Genomic DNA, 17,315 nt, shown 5'->3' with positions numbered 1-17,315 from the left:
CACAAAACTGGTGATATCGGAGTGACCGCCCGCTATACACAGCGCCCGATAGTCGGTTCCATACCGCCCGATACCACCCATTTTGCACCATTGCCCAAGATGAATTTCTAGGCCTTGTTCTTTCTATATTTCACAAACTGCATTAAACTGGCTTTCAGCTTTAATGACAAATTTTTCCCTAATTTTTATATTTCAGTATATATATATATATATATTTGAATGTTATGTAATTTTATAAAGCAAATATTTGTTTCTGTTTCTCTATTTGAGATGCTATGGGGATTTTCAAGTGACTTAATGTGGTGAGTGATATTGGGCTGTAATTTAGCACTGTGTAGCTTAAACCGTCAACAAGGTTCAGCTTGTAACCTACAAAATTATTCTCGTTACCATAGGGGTAATTGTAATATTTTAACGTCTAGTAATTATTATAATACCATGTTTATCACATGCAAATTAGTCAATTTCCTCTTACATGTGTCGGTGCAGGCTCGATGGGCTGAAATGGCCTCTATCTGCACTGTGGGGTTTCTGTGATTCTGTGAACATGCCTGTGGCTACAATTATTAGCCATAATGTTAATTTATAATATTACTGGAAATGTTCCTGAAGAGTAATGTCAGCAAGTGTAATCTTGTTATTGCAGCATAATTTTGGAATAGCTTTTACTGTATTAACAAAATTTGAGTGCAAAAGCAAAATACTGTGGATGTTGGAAATCTGAAATAAAAATGGAAAATGCTAGAAATATTCAGCCGGTCAGGCAGCATCTGTTGAGAGAGAAACAGAGTTAATGGGCTGGATTTTGTCAGCCCTGAGGAGGCGGGTATGGAGGCAGGACTGCAGGTAAAGTTTCAGAATTTGGGGGCGGCTGGCAAACTCGCCCCCATTCCGCCACCGTGCCCTTTTGCCAGGAGGCGGGAAGCCATCCTGTCCCGTCTCCTCGAGGTGAGAAAGGGATTAAGTCCTATTAACTGTCTATTAACAGGTAGATAACAGGCAGAAAAAAGGATTATCCCTATTCTTATCTCCAAAGTGCAGGCTTCTCAACCTCGGAGAACCCCGCCAGGGTGCAGGAGATGAGAAGGAGGTCTGCGGGGTCCGAAAGCGAGATGTAGAGGTGAGTGATGGGTGCAAGTGTGGAGTGGTAAGTATGTAAGGTGAGTGTTAAATGTTATAAAATGTTCACTTACCTTTTGTTTCTGCCTACAGCCTTCAGCCGCTGTGGATCCGGAGTCCTGACATCTTCATTGTAGATTTCACAGACTGGCTGTTGGATCCTCTGAACCAACAGCCAGGTGATTTTTGCAAAGTTGAAAGGTTTGATGAGTCCTAAACACAAGGACTCATCAAACTACACAGAATGTCAGTGTTTGACAGCTTCACAGAGCTGTCAAACACTGACATTTCTTCTTTCAAGAAATCTTGACAGATGGCACGTCAGACATTGACGTGCTCTGTCAGTGACTTCCTCCTAATTGGCCTGCTGAGCCCGCTGGGTGGGCTTAACAAGGTCAATTAGGGGAAAATCCCGCTGGTTGGCCAGAAGCTGATGGAGGCGGGATTGAAAGCCGGCAAGCAGCAGTCCCGCCTCCAAAAGCTTCCCATTGACAAAATCCAGCCCAATGTTTCAGGTCGATGACTTTCATCAGAAAATTTGAGTGCATTGTATCATCATAAGCTTACCAAGAACTCTAGTATTATAAATATAGCACAATATTGCTAGATGCAATAAGTAAAAAACGGCATATAATCAACCAGACTGGCACATGACAGGAAAGGTTATACCAATACTGATAATGGACCCAATTCACAAATCTTTTGAATATCTGCTATTCCTCCAGTTGATGTCTGTGAAATTGTGAAGAATGTGAGTTATTCACACACAAGTTTTCAAATATTGGCGTAGACTTTCACATTTGCCGATGGCAGAATGGGCGGTAGCGAGTCAGCCAGATTCTGAAGTCAATCAGGTGGGGTGTGTAATGGCGATCAATCCTCTAGTGCCCATTTCCCGCCACTGCCAATGTGAAAATCTACCCCATTGTCTTAGGCTGTGTAATTCTACAGGAAGGCCATTGGTTGAAAGGTGTATCGCATCACAAGCTATATATCAAGACCTGTGGTCCTGAAAAATCCCACATAATGGAAAAATGATTTTAGTCGCAGGATGATCTATTCTGTTATAAAATGGCAGTCCAGATGCCTAAAAAGGTGTGACGTCCCTCTACTGTTCCAATGTGCATATTCCGCAAATACATTTCCAAAAATCCCGAGCCCCACAGTTGCAGGTAGTTTCTTTTATTTACAATTCTTGTTATTATTACTTGGTGATCTCCTGGAGGTTATTGGTTCCACTTGGTCCCCAGTTATCTGGTAGGAAGTGCTTGCCGATTTTCAATGGGAGTTTAATGAGGATACTTAATCCTTGGAGGTGAGGATGGAATTTTTCCCCCCATGGTAGTCCAATGGGGGACGTCCAATGGAAAGGTTTATCAATTATATTCCTGATGGAGTTGTCAGTCTAATTAGTTTAATCCACGTGTCAGAAAAGTGATTAGCCATCTCTTTTCCCTGTTGCATAGTGGAAGGAGATGTACCTGTATTCCCTGACAGCTTGGGTAGGGTTGGCTGATGGCCAGCTGTGTCACAGCCAGCATCTGACTTCTTTTCTGTGGCTTCATGAATAATTCAATTTTTGGAACTGAAGAAACTTGAACTCATATCCCTAGTACAATTCTCTACACATTTCTGTGTCCCAAAACCATTTCTCAAACATATTACTTAAGCAGATGAAGATTAGTGAGTAGGAATGAATGTCAGGAATGAGTAAAAGCTTAGCTAACAGGTTATATGTATAGTTTGCTATAAATTAGTTTATATCAGGTTACAGGTATGCACATATGTTAATTTCACTAATTTTTATTATAGCTTTTTAACCTTTAGACTTTTTTTCTGTCTACAGGTTAGTGATGGAGCTGAGTGTATTTTCATCCCAAAAAAACTGTTTCTGAGTGAGACACCGGCCAAGTCTAGGCAAGCTGCATTGGAGCTAGTGAACACATACCCAACTGAACGAATCATTAGACAGAACTTTGCCAAGCAGCAGGAATGGAGCTTGTACAAGGCTAGACTTGTCAGACAACTGCTAGGTAACAGTGCAAAGCGGAAGGCTGTTGCTGTGAAGCCAGGAAAGACAACTTTCTAATTTTTTTAGTTAGGAGTGCAATTACTATGTGGAAACTAGGTTATTACTAAAATAGTTGGTAATTCAAGCTCAAGCTAACATTTTAACTCGTTAATATAATTGGCCTGGAAATTGGGCAATGTAGCGCCCGTTTTTTAGGCCCTCAAATGGTGGGCAGGAAGCACGTGCACACTTCAGTCCTATTGAGACAAGACGCCCCTAAAGCAGGCATTAGGGCTGTTGCATATCAAATGGGCATTCCTGAATTTCTAGTCCAATTGCTCACATTAATCACTATAATTTATTTTCCATGCTGTATACATAATCTTACATTGTTTTATGCGCAGTAACTCTTAAAATAATTAAACAATTAAAACTATTTTTGAAAATTGTTTCAGTTTTTGTTTTACTTGTTTCTCACCATTTCTGGTATTCTGCTATCATTTTCTGTCAGCTTCATATATGTCACAGCAATGAACCTACTGGTAGAGTATTATGTGCTGCACAAAGTATTCAAAAACAAAATAAGCACTGCTAACACGAGACCAAAATCAGCACGGCATCAAAAATTTGGGCTGATATAGTCAGCAGACTGATTTCATACTCGGAAGTGCAAATCAAGGGGAAAGACATCAGGGCATAATGGAGCAATCTGTAGATAAGAGAGAAAATAAATTGATCCATATTAAAAGATGGCTTGTGACAACTAGTGGAGGGTTACACCTCATTACATCACAGAAGGAACTACTGAGGGAGGTGGCAACCATAATACCTCTACAAGACCAGTCACAGTAAGTCAATCACCATTTCTACATATCCCTTCCCCTTTCAGCCTGCAGGATGTCCAGCTAAGAGTTCGCTGGCCAATAAGTGTATCGAACCAGAATGCAGGAACAGAGTAGGGTGGATTTCTGGGGCCAGTGTTGTTCAGGAGCAATTTGTGCAGAGCGCATCAGAACTGTGCTCCATAGCAACAATACTCTCAGCACAAAATCTTCCTGTTACGTGCATGTGGGTGCACTCTTTTGGAGCAAGGAGGAAGTCAAAGGCACTGTCTGGACCGTAAAGGCAGCCGCAACGTTAAATGGGAGGAGCCAGAAGAATGTTGAATTTTACAAGTAATGAGAACAGGATTTTTAAAACCATTTATGCCTGCCGGAAGCTGCGATTTGCATGCTAATGAGCTTCAAGTTTATTTAAAGGTGTTAAATATGCTGTTGTGTCATGGCAGGCATGGGAGCAACACCCCAAGCAAGGGTTTGGATGCCCCGTATTCTGGCTTGGAGGGAGTTCGTAAAAGGACAACATCATGGTGCCAAGCAGTAGGTGAAGGAACAAGGAAAACAAGTGCGGGTACAAAGAATGATGGTACAGGACTAGAAGGAGGGTCTGACTGACATTTCTCTCTTTATTCCAGGTGGGGTGGACTAGTTGTGCAGTCAGGGGAGGGGCATTTTTGCTCTGTGATGAGGAAACAGTGATATGGTCACCATGATTGATTCTAGCTTTTTTTATTCCAGATTTTTTTAATTAACTTAATTTAATTTCTCCAAATGGGATTTGAATTTATGTCTCTGGATTAGTCCAGTCCTCTGGATTATTAGTCCAGTAATGTAACCACTATGTTACTGTAGCTTTATTAAGCTCTTATAATAATTTGTCTGTGACTACACAAACCACTCTGGGTACAGGTATATTGTGTATCAGTAAAACAGTCCGTGACTACACAAACCACCCTGGGTACAGGTATATTGTGTATCAGTAAAACAGTCCGTGACTACACAAACCACCCTGGGTACAGGTATATTGTGTATCAGTAAAACAGTCCGTGACTACACAAACCACCCTGGGTACAGGTATATTGTGTATCAGTAAAACAGTCCGTGACTACACAAATCACTCTGGGTCCAGGTATATTGTGTATCAGTAAAACAGGTATATTAAGCATTAAACATCCAGTACAAAGAAGTAATACTGAACAAGAAGACAGTCACAGTCCGTTCATCGAACCCCGGCGTTCCTTCCGAGTGACCGCGACGCAAGTCTCCTGATGTATGTTGCTGTGTTCCATTGACCGATGCTCGCTTCCTTGGGATCTTGCTGTGTTTTGTTGACCGAATCTCCTATCAATCTCTGGTTACACGGTGCGCGCTTTCGATGTTCAAAACCTGTACCTTTATACCCTTTTTCCTCTCGTTTTGCCTACGTGGCAGTAATTAACCCTCTGACACCTGGTAAAAAGTGTTGCTTCCCTCGTTAGCCATCTTATGACCTTGTTGTTCCTTCTGGCTTTTTCTCTATGCAAAGCAAAGTACCCTTATCTCAGATCTTCACTTTTCACAGAACATATCCTAGAATGTTGACAAAACAGTCGGTCCATCCTATAGCTGTACCAATGAAGGATGTCTCCAACTCTTATCTATCTCTCTAGTTTTTATCTCTTTAAGCATAATATTTCTGAATTCCTCGTCTCCATAAACTTAGCACAACATTCCGTTACTTTAGTAATTTTAAACAATAGTTTTTAGTCAGGTTGGCATAATCCCATCCTGGTTTGCTCTTAGCCATTCGCCATTTTATACAGGCTTTTAGGCATTTAACATACAATTTCACATATTATAGTTATATAAAAATGGTTATAGAATATTAATAATGTTTACTAAATCTTACAGGTACACCATAGCCTACATATCTGTTCTCTATTGTTCAAGATTTTTCAAGTTGACATGTACCACTTGCCTTGTAGGACAGATGTCACATTGAAATTTGTAGACATGTATCCTTCACTCGTTATCATTTGCAAGCAATTAAGTTTATGAAAAGTGACTACAGAGGGTAGCTCTACAGATATGGTGGCTGAATGATTTTGGTAATATCTGCCTGCCTGTCATGGTTTCCTGCTGAGAGTGGTGTCACCAAATTATGTAGGGTTAAACAGGAAGTATTTACATACCTATTTGCACTGTATTGTGATCTATCTTCAGACACTTAGTCCAAGGCCTATATGGCAGCAATCTGAGCATTCAGGAAGGATGCAAAGACTTGAATGAGGCCTCTGCTGTGAGGGGCTGTGCTGATAGATGTCCCTAGAGGTGCCATCTGCTCCAAGGTGGACTGCAAAGCTTCAGTGAGAACCCCACAAATGGAGACTGTGGAATTGTCCGCACAAGCCGCCATGTGATAGAAACTCTGGGTATTACCCCAGTGACTCCTGCAATTTATCATGTTCCAAAAGAACCCTTCTTTAAATGCTGGGCCCTAGAGTTCAGGATCCAAGCCCTCTCCAGCTGTGGATGAATATGAGATGATTCTCCGGGCACATGCCTCTTGCTCTACCTGTGCCCCCTCCACCTGCCTCTGCTCACCTGTGCTCTGCGTTTCACCCACTGCGTTGTCCTCACTCTCTCTAGCTAAGTCCCCTGAGCTGGGTGCACACTACATGTGCTGCTGATTTTGAAAGCAAGATCTAGTGCTGGTGTGAGGTGCACAGCAACACAGGCACCTCCAGCCCAGGGGATTTAGCTCAAGAGTTTGAGAGGTTGACAGAGGGTTGTCGTCTGCAAGCTTCTGATAAAGAAGATGTTGCTGGGGAAGTGAACTCCTGAGAACTGATATGCAGTGTGATGGCCAACCATAGGAAGCTGAAGAGGTATTAAAGTAATGTATGGTTAGGAGGAAACATTTCATGACTGTTATAGTTGGTGCAAAGCATAAATATGAGGTCACAATGAAGGCCCATACCTTGTTACTGCTGGCAATTGAATTTCTTGCAGCACTGAACCCAGGTCATCTGCACAGTGCTGTCAGCATTCAGTGGCTCTGCCTCCCTCTGCCAAGCTCTCTGCCCGATTGTTTTACAGACCTGGCAGCCACCTTGTGGGTAAAGAATGCCCTTCCTGACCTTGACTTACTAGTCTTCGGGCTGGATTTTTCCAGCCCTGGGGAGGCGGGTTTGGAGGCGGGACTGCCGGGAAAATGGCACCCACCCCCAACCCGCCTCCATGCCATCTTGCCAGGAGGCGGGTAGCCATCCCGCGCCATGTCCCAACTCCTTGGAGGCAGGAAAGAATTACAGCCACTTAACTGCCTGTTAACAGGTAGTTACCAGGCAGAAAATAGGATTATCCCCTTTTTGCCCACACATGTGCAGGCTTCCCGAAGACTCCGAAACCCGCCAAGGTCACCGAGGCGAGTAGTGGGTCTGTGGGGGTCAGAGGGGTCCAAAAATGTGCTGTGAAGGTGAGTGATGGGTGCAAGTGTGGAGAGGTGAGTATCTGAGGTAATTGCAAAGTGATAGAAAAAGTGTACTTACCTTTGTTTCTTCCTGCAGGCTTCAATCAGTGGGTATGCGGAGAGTCTCGCATCTCTGCGGTAGAGATGACAGATGGCCGTTGCATTCTCCAATGCAGCAACCATCTAATGTCTACAAAAGAAAATTTTTTGACAGATGAAATGTCATACGTTGACGTTCTCTGTAACCGGCTTTCCCTTAATTGGCCTGCTAAGCCCTCTGGGCGGGCTTAACAAGGTCAATCAAGGGAAAATAGCGTGCGTTGGCCAGAAGTTGACGGAGGCGGGACTGAAACCGGACAAGTGGGAATCCTGCCTCCAAAAGCTCCCCATTGGCAAAATCCAGCCCTTCAAGTCTAGTGCCATGACTGCAGCCTGCCATTTTTTTTCTCTGTTATGCCTGTTTATGTAGCAAGTCCTCACTAGAACTGTTTTCCCTTTAAGACATGCTGCAATGCATGAATTCCCTCCCTATATTGGGCATGCACCAATTCTGAGGTACTAATGCTGATCAGGCGCTCACCCAAAATATTGCAACAAGCTGAACTTGGAAATACAGGAGGGTATACAAGGATAGAAGCAAAAGACAGGAACAAGAAAAGCAAAAGTGGCAATCAGAGAAATCAAGGGTTTAAATCAAACATGGCCACAGTAAATAATAATTCTTAAAGGTCTAAGGCCTAGAAATTCAGTATAGCCACGTTCGGGGCGCTACAGCCGGGCGGCCGCTAAAGTTTGTGCCCGGCGCAAGTTCGCGCCACCTTCGCCGATATTCAGTCGCATCGCCCCAAGAGGTTGCTGCTGTGCTAAAACAGGCAATGCACGACTAACATTAGGCGCTAAGCCGGCGGTCCGGGGCGATACCCCCGAGGGCGGGCGCAGCGCAGGTGCGGCGAGTTGCTGATTGACGGCAGACACTCTGGCACCGGTCAGCTCTTAAAGGGGGAGGGTGGACTTGTCTGGCTGCCATGCCCTGCGCACTGCAGCCCTGAAGCAAGGCCTGACCAATGCTGGTTCATCAGTTCTTCGCCCTGGACCATGGGGAAGCCCGCTATTCTTCCAAATCCCATTGTACGCTCTTGCTGCTTGTCCAGGGTCATGGGGAAGGAGATGTACTGACGTCTCCTTCTGAAAAGGGCATTGTTCACCTGTCGGATGCAGCAATGTACCGCAAACTGGGAGATGTTGGCAATGTCCCCAGTAGCGGATTGGAAGGAGCCGGTGGCATAGAAGTTGAGAGCCACCGTCACCTTCACTGCCACCGACAGACATCCTGCTCCTCAGCTGTGGCTGCAGATCTCTGCGAAGCAGGTGGCAGATCTCAGTGACCACCTCCCTTCTGAATCGCAGCCTCCGAACACACTGCTCCTCAGACATGTTCAGATATGAGAACTGCTGGCGGTATACCCTGGGTGGGTAAGGCCTCCTGTGCCGACACCTGTTGGCTCTTCTCCATCTGGCCATGACTGGCACTCTCTCACGGCGTCTCTGATCCCTTTGAATGCAATGCAGAAAGCCAACGTTTCCACCCATTGTAGCCCCCATTACAGTATATGTGGCGACTCAAGGCTATGGCACTGAAAGTGAAATCCAAGTGCAAAGCTCTGGCCTGAAGCCAGAAGTACCTGTGCGAGCGCTGAGTCAAAGCAGAAAGCTCTCTGCCTTTGTCTCTCACACAGAAGGATTGGCACAAAATGGCTGTCACTTATAATGCAGGAGGAGTCCCCTTTAAATAGCGCCCCCCGCACCCCGCAGTGACTGGGAACCGTTCCCCTCTACCAGTCGCTGGGGGCGCCAGGCGCAAAGAAGGGCGGCGCCACTGAAGTTCCGGTTTGGGGCGCACAAAGGGCGTTGCACGATGAAATGACGTCAGGATCTGCGCGCGCAGCTGAGCGCGCGCAAAGACTTTGCGCCGACGCTAAATCTCTAGTGAAGTTGGGGAGAGGCGCAGATCGCGCTGCGCCCGGCCGCTAGCTGCCTAGCGCCCAACATCTCCTCCTCCTAAGGCGCTACCGGCTGGCGCAAGCAACTGAATTTCTAGGCCTTTGTGTCTTAATGTGAGGAGCATTCGTAACAAGGTGGATGAATTAGCTGCGCAAATAGATGTAAACGGATATGATATAATTGGAATTATGGAGCTATGGCTCCAGGGTGACCAAGGCTGGGAATTCAACATCCAGGGGTATTCAATATTCAGAAAAGACAGGCAAAAAGGAAAAGGAGGTGGGGTAGCATTGCTAGTTAACGAGGAGATTAACAAAATAGTAAGGAAGGATATTAGCTCTGATGATGTGGAATCTGTATGGGTGGAGCTGAGAAATACCAAGGGGCAGAAAACGTTAGTGGGAGTTGTATACAGATCCCCAAACATTAATGCTGAGGTTGGGGATGGCATTAAATGGGAAATTAGAGATGCGTGCAATAAGGGCACAGCAGTTATCATGGGTGACTTTAATCTACATATAGATTGGGCTAACCAAATTAGTAACAATACTGTGGTGGAGGAATTCCTGGAGTGTATATGGGATGGTTTCCTGGACCAATATGTCAAGGAACCAACTAGAGATCAGGCCATCTTAGACTGGGTATTATGTAATGAGAAAGGATTAATTAACAATCTTGTGCGAGGCCCCTTGGGGCGGAGCGATTATAATATGATAGAATTCTTCATTAAGATGGAAAGTGAAGTACTTGACTCAGAGACTAGGGTCCTCAATTTAAATAAAGGAATCTACGATGGTATGAGGCGCGAGTTAGCTAGGATGGATTGGGGACATTACTTAAAGGGTTGACGGTGGATAGGCAATGGCAAACATTTAAAGATCATATGGATGAACTACAGAATTTGTTCATCCCTGTTTGGCATAAAAATAAAACAAAGAAGGTGACTCAACCGTGGCTAACAAGGGAAATTAGGGATAGCATAAGATCTAAGGAGAGGACATATAAATTGGCGAGAAAGAGCAGCAAACATGAGGATTGGGAGTAGTTTAGGATTCAGCAAAGGAGGACAATGGGATTAATTAAGAGGGGGAAAATAGAGTATGAGAGTAAGCTTGCAGGGAACATAAAAACTGACTGTAAAATCTTCTATAGATCTGTGAAGAGAAAAAGATTGGTGAAGTCAAGCGTCGGTCCCTTGCAGTCAAAATCAGTGGAATTTATAATGGGGAACAAAGAAACGGCTGACCAATTAAATACATATTTTGGTTCTGTCTTCACAAAAGAGGACACAAGTTACCTCCCAGAGATGTTGGGGAACATTGGGCCTAATGAGAGGGAGGGACTGAATGATATCAGTATTTGTAGGGAAATGCTGTTAGGGAAATTGACGGGATTGAAGGCCGATAAATCCCCAGGGCCTGATAATCTACATCCTAGGATACTTAAGGAAGTAGCCCTAGAAATAGGAGATGCATTGCTTGTCATCTTCCAAAATTCTACAGACTCTGGAACAGTTCATATGGATTGGAGAGTAGCTAATATAACCCCACTATTCAAAAAAGGTGGTAGAGAGAAAACAGGGAATTATATACCGGTAAGCATGGCATCGGTAGTGGGGAAAATGCTGGAGTCCATTATAAAAGATGTAATAGCAGAGCACTTGGAAAACAGCGACAGGATTGGACAAAGTCAACATGGATTTACAAAAGATAAATCATGCTTGACTAATCTACTGGAATTTTTGAGAATGTAACTGGTAGAATAGATAAGGGAGAACCAGTGGATGTGGTGTATTTGGACTTTCAGAAGGCTTTCGATAAGGTCCCGCATAAGAGATTAGCGTGTAAAGTTAAAGCACATGGGATTGGGGGTAAGGTACTGACTTGGATAGAGAACTGGTTGGCAGACAGGAAGCAAAGAGTTGGAATAAACGGGTCTTTTTCCGAGTGGCAGGCAGTGACTAGTGGGGTACCGCAGGGATCGGTGCTAGGACCCCAGCTATTCACAATATATATTAATGATCTAGACGAGGGAACTAGATGTAATATCTCCAAGTTTGCAGACGACACAAAGCTGGGTGGGCGTGTGTGCTATGAGGAGGATGCCGAGAAACTCCAGTATGATCTAGACAGGTTGGGTGATTGGGCAGATGCATGGCAGTTGCATGGCAGATGCAGTATAATGTGGATAAATGCAAGGTTATCCACTTTCATGGCAAAAACAGGAAGGCAGAATATTATCTGAACGGCAATAGATTGGGAGAAGAGGAAGTGCAATGAGACCTGGGTGTCCTTGTGCACTAGTCGCTGAAGGTAAGCATACAGGTGCAGCAGGCGGTTAAGAAGGCAAATGGTATTTTGGCCTTCATAGCAAGAGGATTTGAGTACAGGAGCAAGGATGTCTTGCTGCAGTTGGAGATGGCCTTGGTGAGACCACACCTTGAATATTGTGTGCAGTTTTGGTTGCCTTATCTGAGGAAGGATGTTCTTGCCATGGAGGGAGTGCAGTGAAGATTCACCAGACTGATACCTGGGATGGCAGGAATGATGTCTGAGGAGAGATTGGGTCGATTGGGCTTATATTCGCTGGAGGTTAGAAGAATGAGAGGGGATCTCATTGATACTTACAAAATTCTAACAGGACTAGACAATCTAGATGCAAGAAGGATGTTCCCAATGCCGGGGGAGTCCAGAACCAGGGGTCACTGTCTAAAGATAAGGGGTAAGCTATTTAGGACAGAGATGAGGAGGAATTTCTTCACCCAGAGAGTGGTGAACCTGTGGAATTCTCTACCACAAAAGGCACTTGAGGCCAATTCATTAAATATATTCAAGAATGAATTAGGTATATTTCTTAAGGCTAAAGGGATATGGGGAGAAAGCAGGGACAGGCTACTGAATTTGGATGATCAGCCATGATCTCATTAAATGGCGGTGCTGGCTCGAGGGGCCGAATGGCCTACTCCTGCTCCTATCTTCTATGTTTCTATGTTTCTATGTTCAGCAAAGATCAAGCCAGGCGTGTGAAAAAAGTGTAATTTAGGTTGGGGAGAGGAGGACGATGGAAAATCAGGCCTACCCAAACAATAACCCAGTAATAATAATAATTACTGTTTGGTTTCCAGTTGCCAGAGATGGTGGGAAGCTGAATTTAATTTTACTTCATGGCCAAAATGGCCTGGATTTTGTGGTCAGCAGCAAACAAATGGCGCTCAATTTTCATTACGCTTACAGCTACACAGACTTTTAGTGGGCTTTTGCATGGTAAGTTACGGTCATTGGAGAGCCATTTCAGCACATTGCCCTCGACAGGGGACCTGGGACCGACGTGAACGGGGAAAGCAACAGTGTGTCTCTTCAACCAATCAGATTGAAGACTCCTCACTGATGCACGCAGAGTTTAAACCAGGAAGTGTCAGTTAGAATATTTAATTCAATGTAAAATCTTGTTCAGAAAGTGAAATAAAGAGAGGGAAAGAAAGATAGGGTTAAGGGAGCAAAAGATAAGAGACTGAAAGAAATGTAAAAAAACACTTATTTTAATTTTAAATTTTTAAAAAATCGGCAACAATAATTAAAATCTGAAGGAATGAGACCCCACAACTGTAAAAGTAAATTTTCAGTGGCAGAGAGGTTGTTTGGCAGTAATTAAGACTTACCACACGATTAAAAATTTACTTACATTTAATTGGACAAGTCCTAACTTTTTCTGCCATGTTTAGTGGGTATCTAGTGGGCAAATACCGCAACTTCATGCCCTTCCATGTGTTTGAATCTCTTGGCAAGGTACCGGTGTAGCGAAGCTTGTGGAGGAGAAGGGCAACTTGGCCAGCAAACTTCTGATTTCCGCATTTAACTGCGTATGTGCAGGCGCCGGAAGTTGCTGTCCAATTTACTCCATGATAACAGTGATGCTGATAGCCTCATCGTTATTTTTACCACAAAATCTTAGCCACTATTGCATTTGAAAACACTACCATATTTTGTTGACAATGTAAATTTGCTATGCCACATTTTTTCTTGAATTTCATCAACAGCTACACTACACTTGCCTCCCACATTTGTGATGAAAATTTAAACAAAAATCTCTTTCAGGACACCTGCGATATTAATAGAATATTGCGGTAAATTACCAGCACAGACTTGATGGGATGAATGGGCTATTTCTGTGCTATAACACTCCATGATTCTGTGGGGGTGATTTTCACTCAGAAGTTGGGAAGGAGGTGGGACTACAACTTTCGGGGTTGTAGTCCCGCCTCCATTGAAATGTGGCCAATCCACGCGATTTTAACTTGATTGACCTTGTTGAGCCTGCCCAGCAGCAACAGGTGACGTCACAGACTGAAATTCCATCTGTCAAGACGTTTTGACAGATGAAATATCAGTGTTTCACAGCTGTTTGAAGCTGTCAAACACTGACAGTCTTACTTCTAACCTGAGTCCTTCTACACAGACTCAGTTAGAAATGTCTCCAGCACAGAAAGCTGCAGGCTGTCACTTTTGACAGTTCGCAGCCATTCTGCTTTCTGTGCCGGTTAGATGATGGACTTCCGAAACCTAGAGGAAGGAAGGCTAAAAAGGTAAGTACAGGTAATTTAAACTTCTTTACACACTTCAGACACACCAAACACACTTACCTTTGCACTCATGCACCCATCACTCACCTGAACACTGACATCTTGACCCCTCCAAGTCCTTCATCCCGACGGTCCGCCTCCTCTAACTTGGCGTGGTTTGGAGCTGTCGGGAATCCCACACTTCAAGCTTTAAAATAGGGATTAGGCTAAAAACTGCCTGTTAACTACCTGTTAACAGGCAGTTAATTGTCACTAATCCCTTCCCGCCTCGGGTGGGGGGGCCCAGTGCGGGGCGGGTACCCGCCTCCTTTGAAACTTACATGGAGGCGGGTTTGGGGCGGGATGGTGTCGGGACGCCCGAATTCGGGACTTTAACCCCCCGCATGCCTCCAATCCTGACTCCACGGGTCAGTTAAAATCGAGGCCTATGAATCTGCTCCTTTAGTTGGGAGAGGAGTACGCAGCCTTGTATTAGTGACGTGTCCGCCTGATTCCTACCCAGGCCTTTAACTGCAAAATTAAACACACCCAAATCTTAGCTTGAACATCAATCAGAAAGTGACTTTTCTCAACAAGGCAAAAATGTCTTCAACTCAATTGTTCACAGTTTAATTAACTGCCCTCCAATCATGCCATATAAATCTCATAACAAAAAGGTTGTCATAATGAGAGCATTTTAGATCATTCCATGACATTCTGCCATGTTAATAAGGTCAATGCTGTCTCTGAGAAAAAGTTGCAAGAATATAACTGACTGAAATTGACTTTTTAAGAGGAGTTTAATCTATCAATGCTCATCTACAGTGACTGAAAAGGATGAAAACAAAAATCACTGGAAAACATTGTCATGTTCAAAGGTTTCACCATGGATTCCATTGAGAGGCAACAGAAAGTCATGGAGATCAGAAGGAAGGTGGTGCATAACAGTCATCACTGCAGCTGGGTAGAAAGTGTGCGAGGATCTCATTGGCCATTTGTGTCCCCCCAATCCCAGTGAACCTTGTGTTGGACATAGAGGGAGTCATTTTCTGAGTATGTACTGGTGATGGGCAATCTCACTCAGTTTTCCAATAAATACTGGCAATGGTACAAAAAATGATCCTTCTATTTCTATTCTGTTTTTTGCTTCTCCTGCACAGTTTATTTCTAAGAACACGCTCAGTTTACTTTTGTACAACTGACTTTTGTACCATTCAGCCTAGGAGGCACAAAAAGTGCTGGTTTGATCACAAGACAGAGGTTGAGTAAACATCTGGACTGGGCTCCTATATGCTCCCAAGGGTTTAAATGGCTGGTAAATGCTGTTAAAAGGTGAGGGTTATGGTTATTAATCCTTGTGCTTCATTGGATACTCTTTAGTGCAGTTGTTATTATATACTCTATAATGCAGGCAAGTAAAACCGTAAAATCACGGGTCATAAACATGCTTAATTACACTGACAGTTTAAGTAATGCTCAGTTAACCAATTAGTGCACCGAGTTATTTTTAGCTTGTTGCTTATTAAAGTTTAAACATTCACATTTTTCCTAAACCAAAACATATAGAGCAGCTTTCAAAATAATCAAAACCCTTTCTGTACAGGATAAAAAAGGCTCAACAGTTGGCGACAAAATTTAATCAAATAAAAATGCATTTTTAAAATAAAGGCCAGAGAACTTGTATAGCGATGGAAGGACATCCATGAAACTACTATTTTTACAAGTGATTTTTATCTGTTCTAAACTATATTTGATAGGTTATGCCTTGCATTGTCCCACAGTTGCATTATCTATTTGAATGAGATCATCAGGAGAAAATACAATCTGTTCAAAAAACATTCGTTTTGATAGTGAATTTCAATCTTTGCCTCTTATTTCTATTTGAAGTCCAGCTATTCAATTTCAGTACCGGTGTAGATGCATATCTTAACTCTCTTTAATACACTGTGGTGACAATATGAATAGGATTTCATCAATATGAAAATCTTGTGTTATCTATCTTCAGTTAGTGCATAAAGATGACCTAGGAGATATGAAATATGACAGATGACTGGAAGCAGACGTACGTACATACCATATCTCTAATGATAGACAAAAAGATACCATCAACATTTATAGTAAAGAAAGAAGGACTCAGTAAATTGCTTTCAAGTGCTTCAATTTCATTTAATAAGGACATTTTACTTTCTTTCCTTTCTTTTACTTCTCCCTCCAAAGAGATTTGCTGCAAAAGTTGTATGCAGAGTTGAACTTACTGCTTACTGAACTTCTGCAAGTTATTGAGCTACCTCCACATTAAGATGGTTAATGAATAATTATGTTACGTGATTACTAAATCAGTAAAGTATAAGTAGGAGGCGCTCTGGTCAGACCATGCACTGGGATGGATAATGTGATGGTCGGCATCCTAGAAATTGGGTGCAGATGCCTGAGCCTACAATGCACCTGAGGTGTTCAGCTTCACCAAATGCAAGTGGCAAGGGCCGAGAGCCCTGGAAGCCTGTATACAAGCTGTGTGCTAGGCTCATTAAGGTGTCCTTGGGGCGCAGGATATTGGTCCTTGAGATTGGGCCTTGGTGTGTCCATTTTACGCCCATAAAACCAATGTAACGAGATCCAAATTCTACCCCAGTAATTAAGGTGAGAGGCAGGATTCCTACCTTAACAGCTTTGCTGAGATAATTAAACTTTTTGCAGCACTGAAGCTAAGCTCCTTGTATGGACCTCCTGAGCCAGCTCTACCCACTGGTGATGGAAATGTTGTTTAGTGGGCTTTCTTTCCCCTAATGCGGGGAGCAGGATCCTCCTCCTCCTGTCAACGACCTGGAAACAGGGCCTCCATTACGGCTTTGGACAACCTGGGGGCCTATAGCTCTTGCAGCCATTTTTTTCCTCTGGAAGCATTCTCCTCTGTTTGCAGCTCCCTGACCTTCACTGGCTCCCCATCCCTCACTGTACTAAATGTTAAATCCTTGTCCTTGTCTTTAAATTCCTCCAAAATCCGTTAATTCTGGCCTTCTATGCAATTATTTCCCTTCCTTTCCCCCGCACCTACCCCCTCCGTTTCATCCCAACACTGGTGATATTGGCTTCAGTCACACCGGTCCTTCTCTCAGGAAAACTCTCCCTGGAAATTCTCACTTCTCTACGTATCTTTGATCATTAGAAACAACCATTCTCTTCGACCAATTTTCTACCTCAAATTTCTAATCTTTTGTTTCCTGAATCAGCATTCTTTCCCTATTACTGTAATGTATATAACTTTAAGAGGGGAACCATCTTTTACAGCTCATATATACTGCAGTACCGGCAGTGACCACACCTGTATATAGCACT

At 43.6% G+C, this 17,315-nt stretch overlaps 1 protein-coding gene across 2 annotated transcripts in view; it reads left to right on the top strand.

Moving 5' to 3' along the window:
• LOC147123290 (uncharacterized) overlaps window positions 1–3,579 on the top strand; it is a 277,352-nt gene extending 273,773 nt beyond the window's left edge. For both annotated transcript variants that reach the window (XM_085970222.1, XM_085970227.1), the window contains one exon: window positions 2,966–3,579. In XM_085970222.1, the coding sequence (XP_085826348.1) occupies window positions 2,966–3,208 (243 nt within the window). In that variant the 3' untranslated portion in view covers window positions 3,209–3,579. The remainder of the gene's footprint in view (window positions 1–2,965) is intronic.
• The last annotated feature ends 13,736 nt before the right edge of the window (window positions 3,580–17,315 follow it).

Source organism: Somniosus microcephalus, chromosome 2 (genome assembly GCF_052327205.1).
Source record: "Somniosus microcephalus isolate GS21.2 chromosome 2, FLI_Smic_1.0, whole genome shotgun sequence".
NCBI lineage: Eukaryota > Metazoa > Chordata > Chondrichthyes > Squaliformes > Somniosidae > Somniosus > Somniosus microcephalus.
This window is presented reverse-complemented; position numbering and strand designations above follow the sequence as displayed.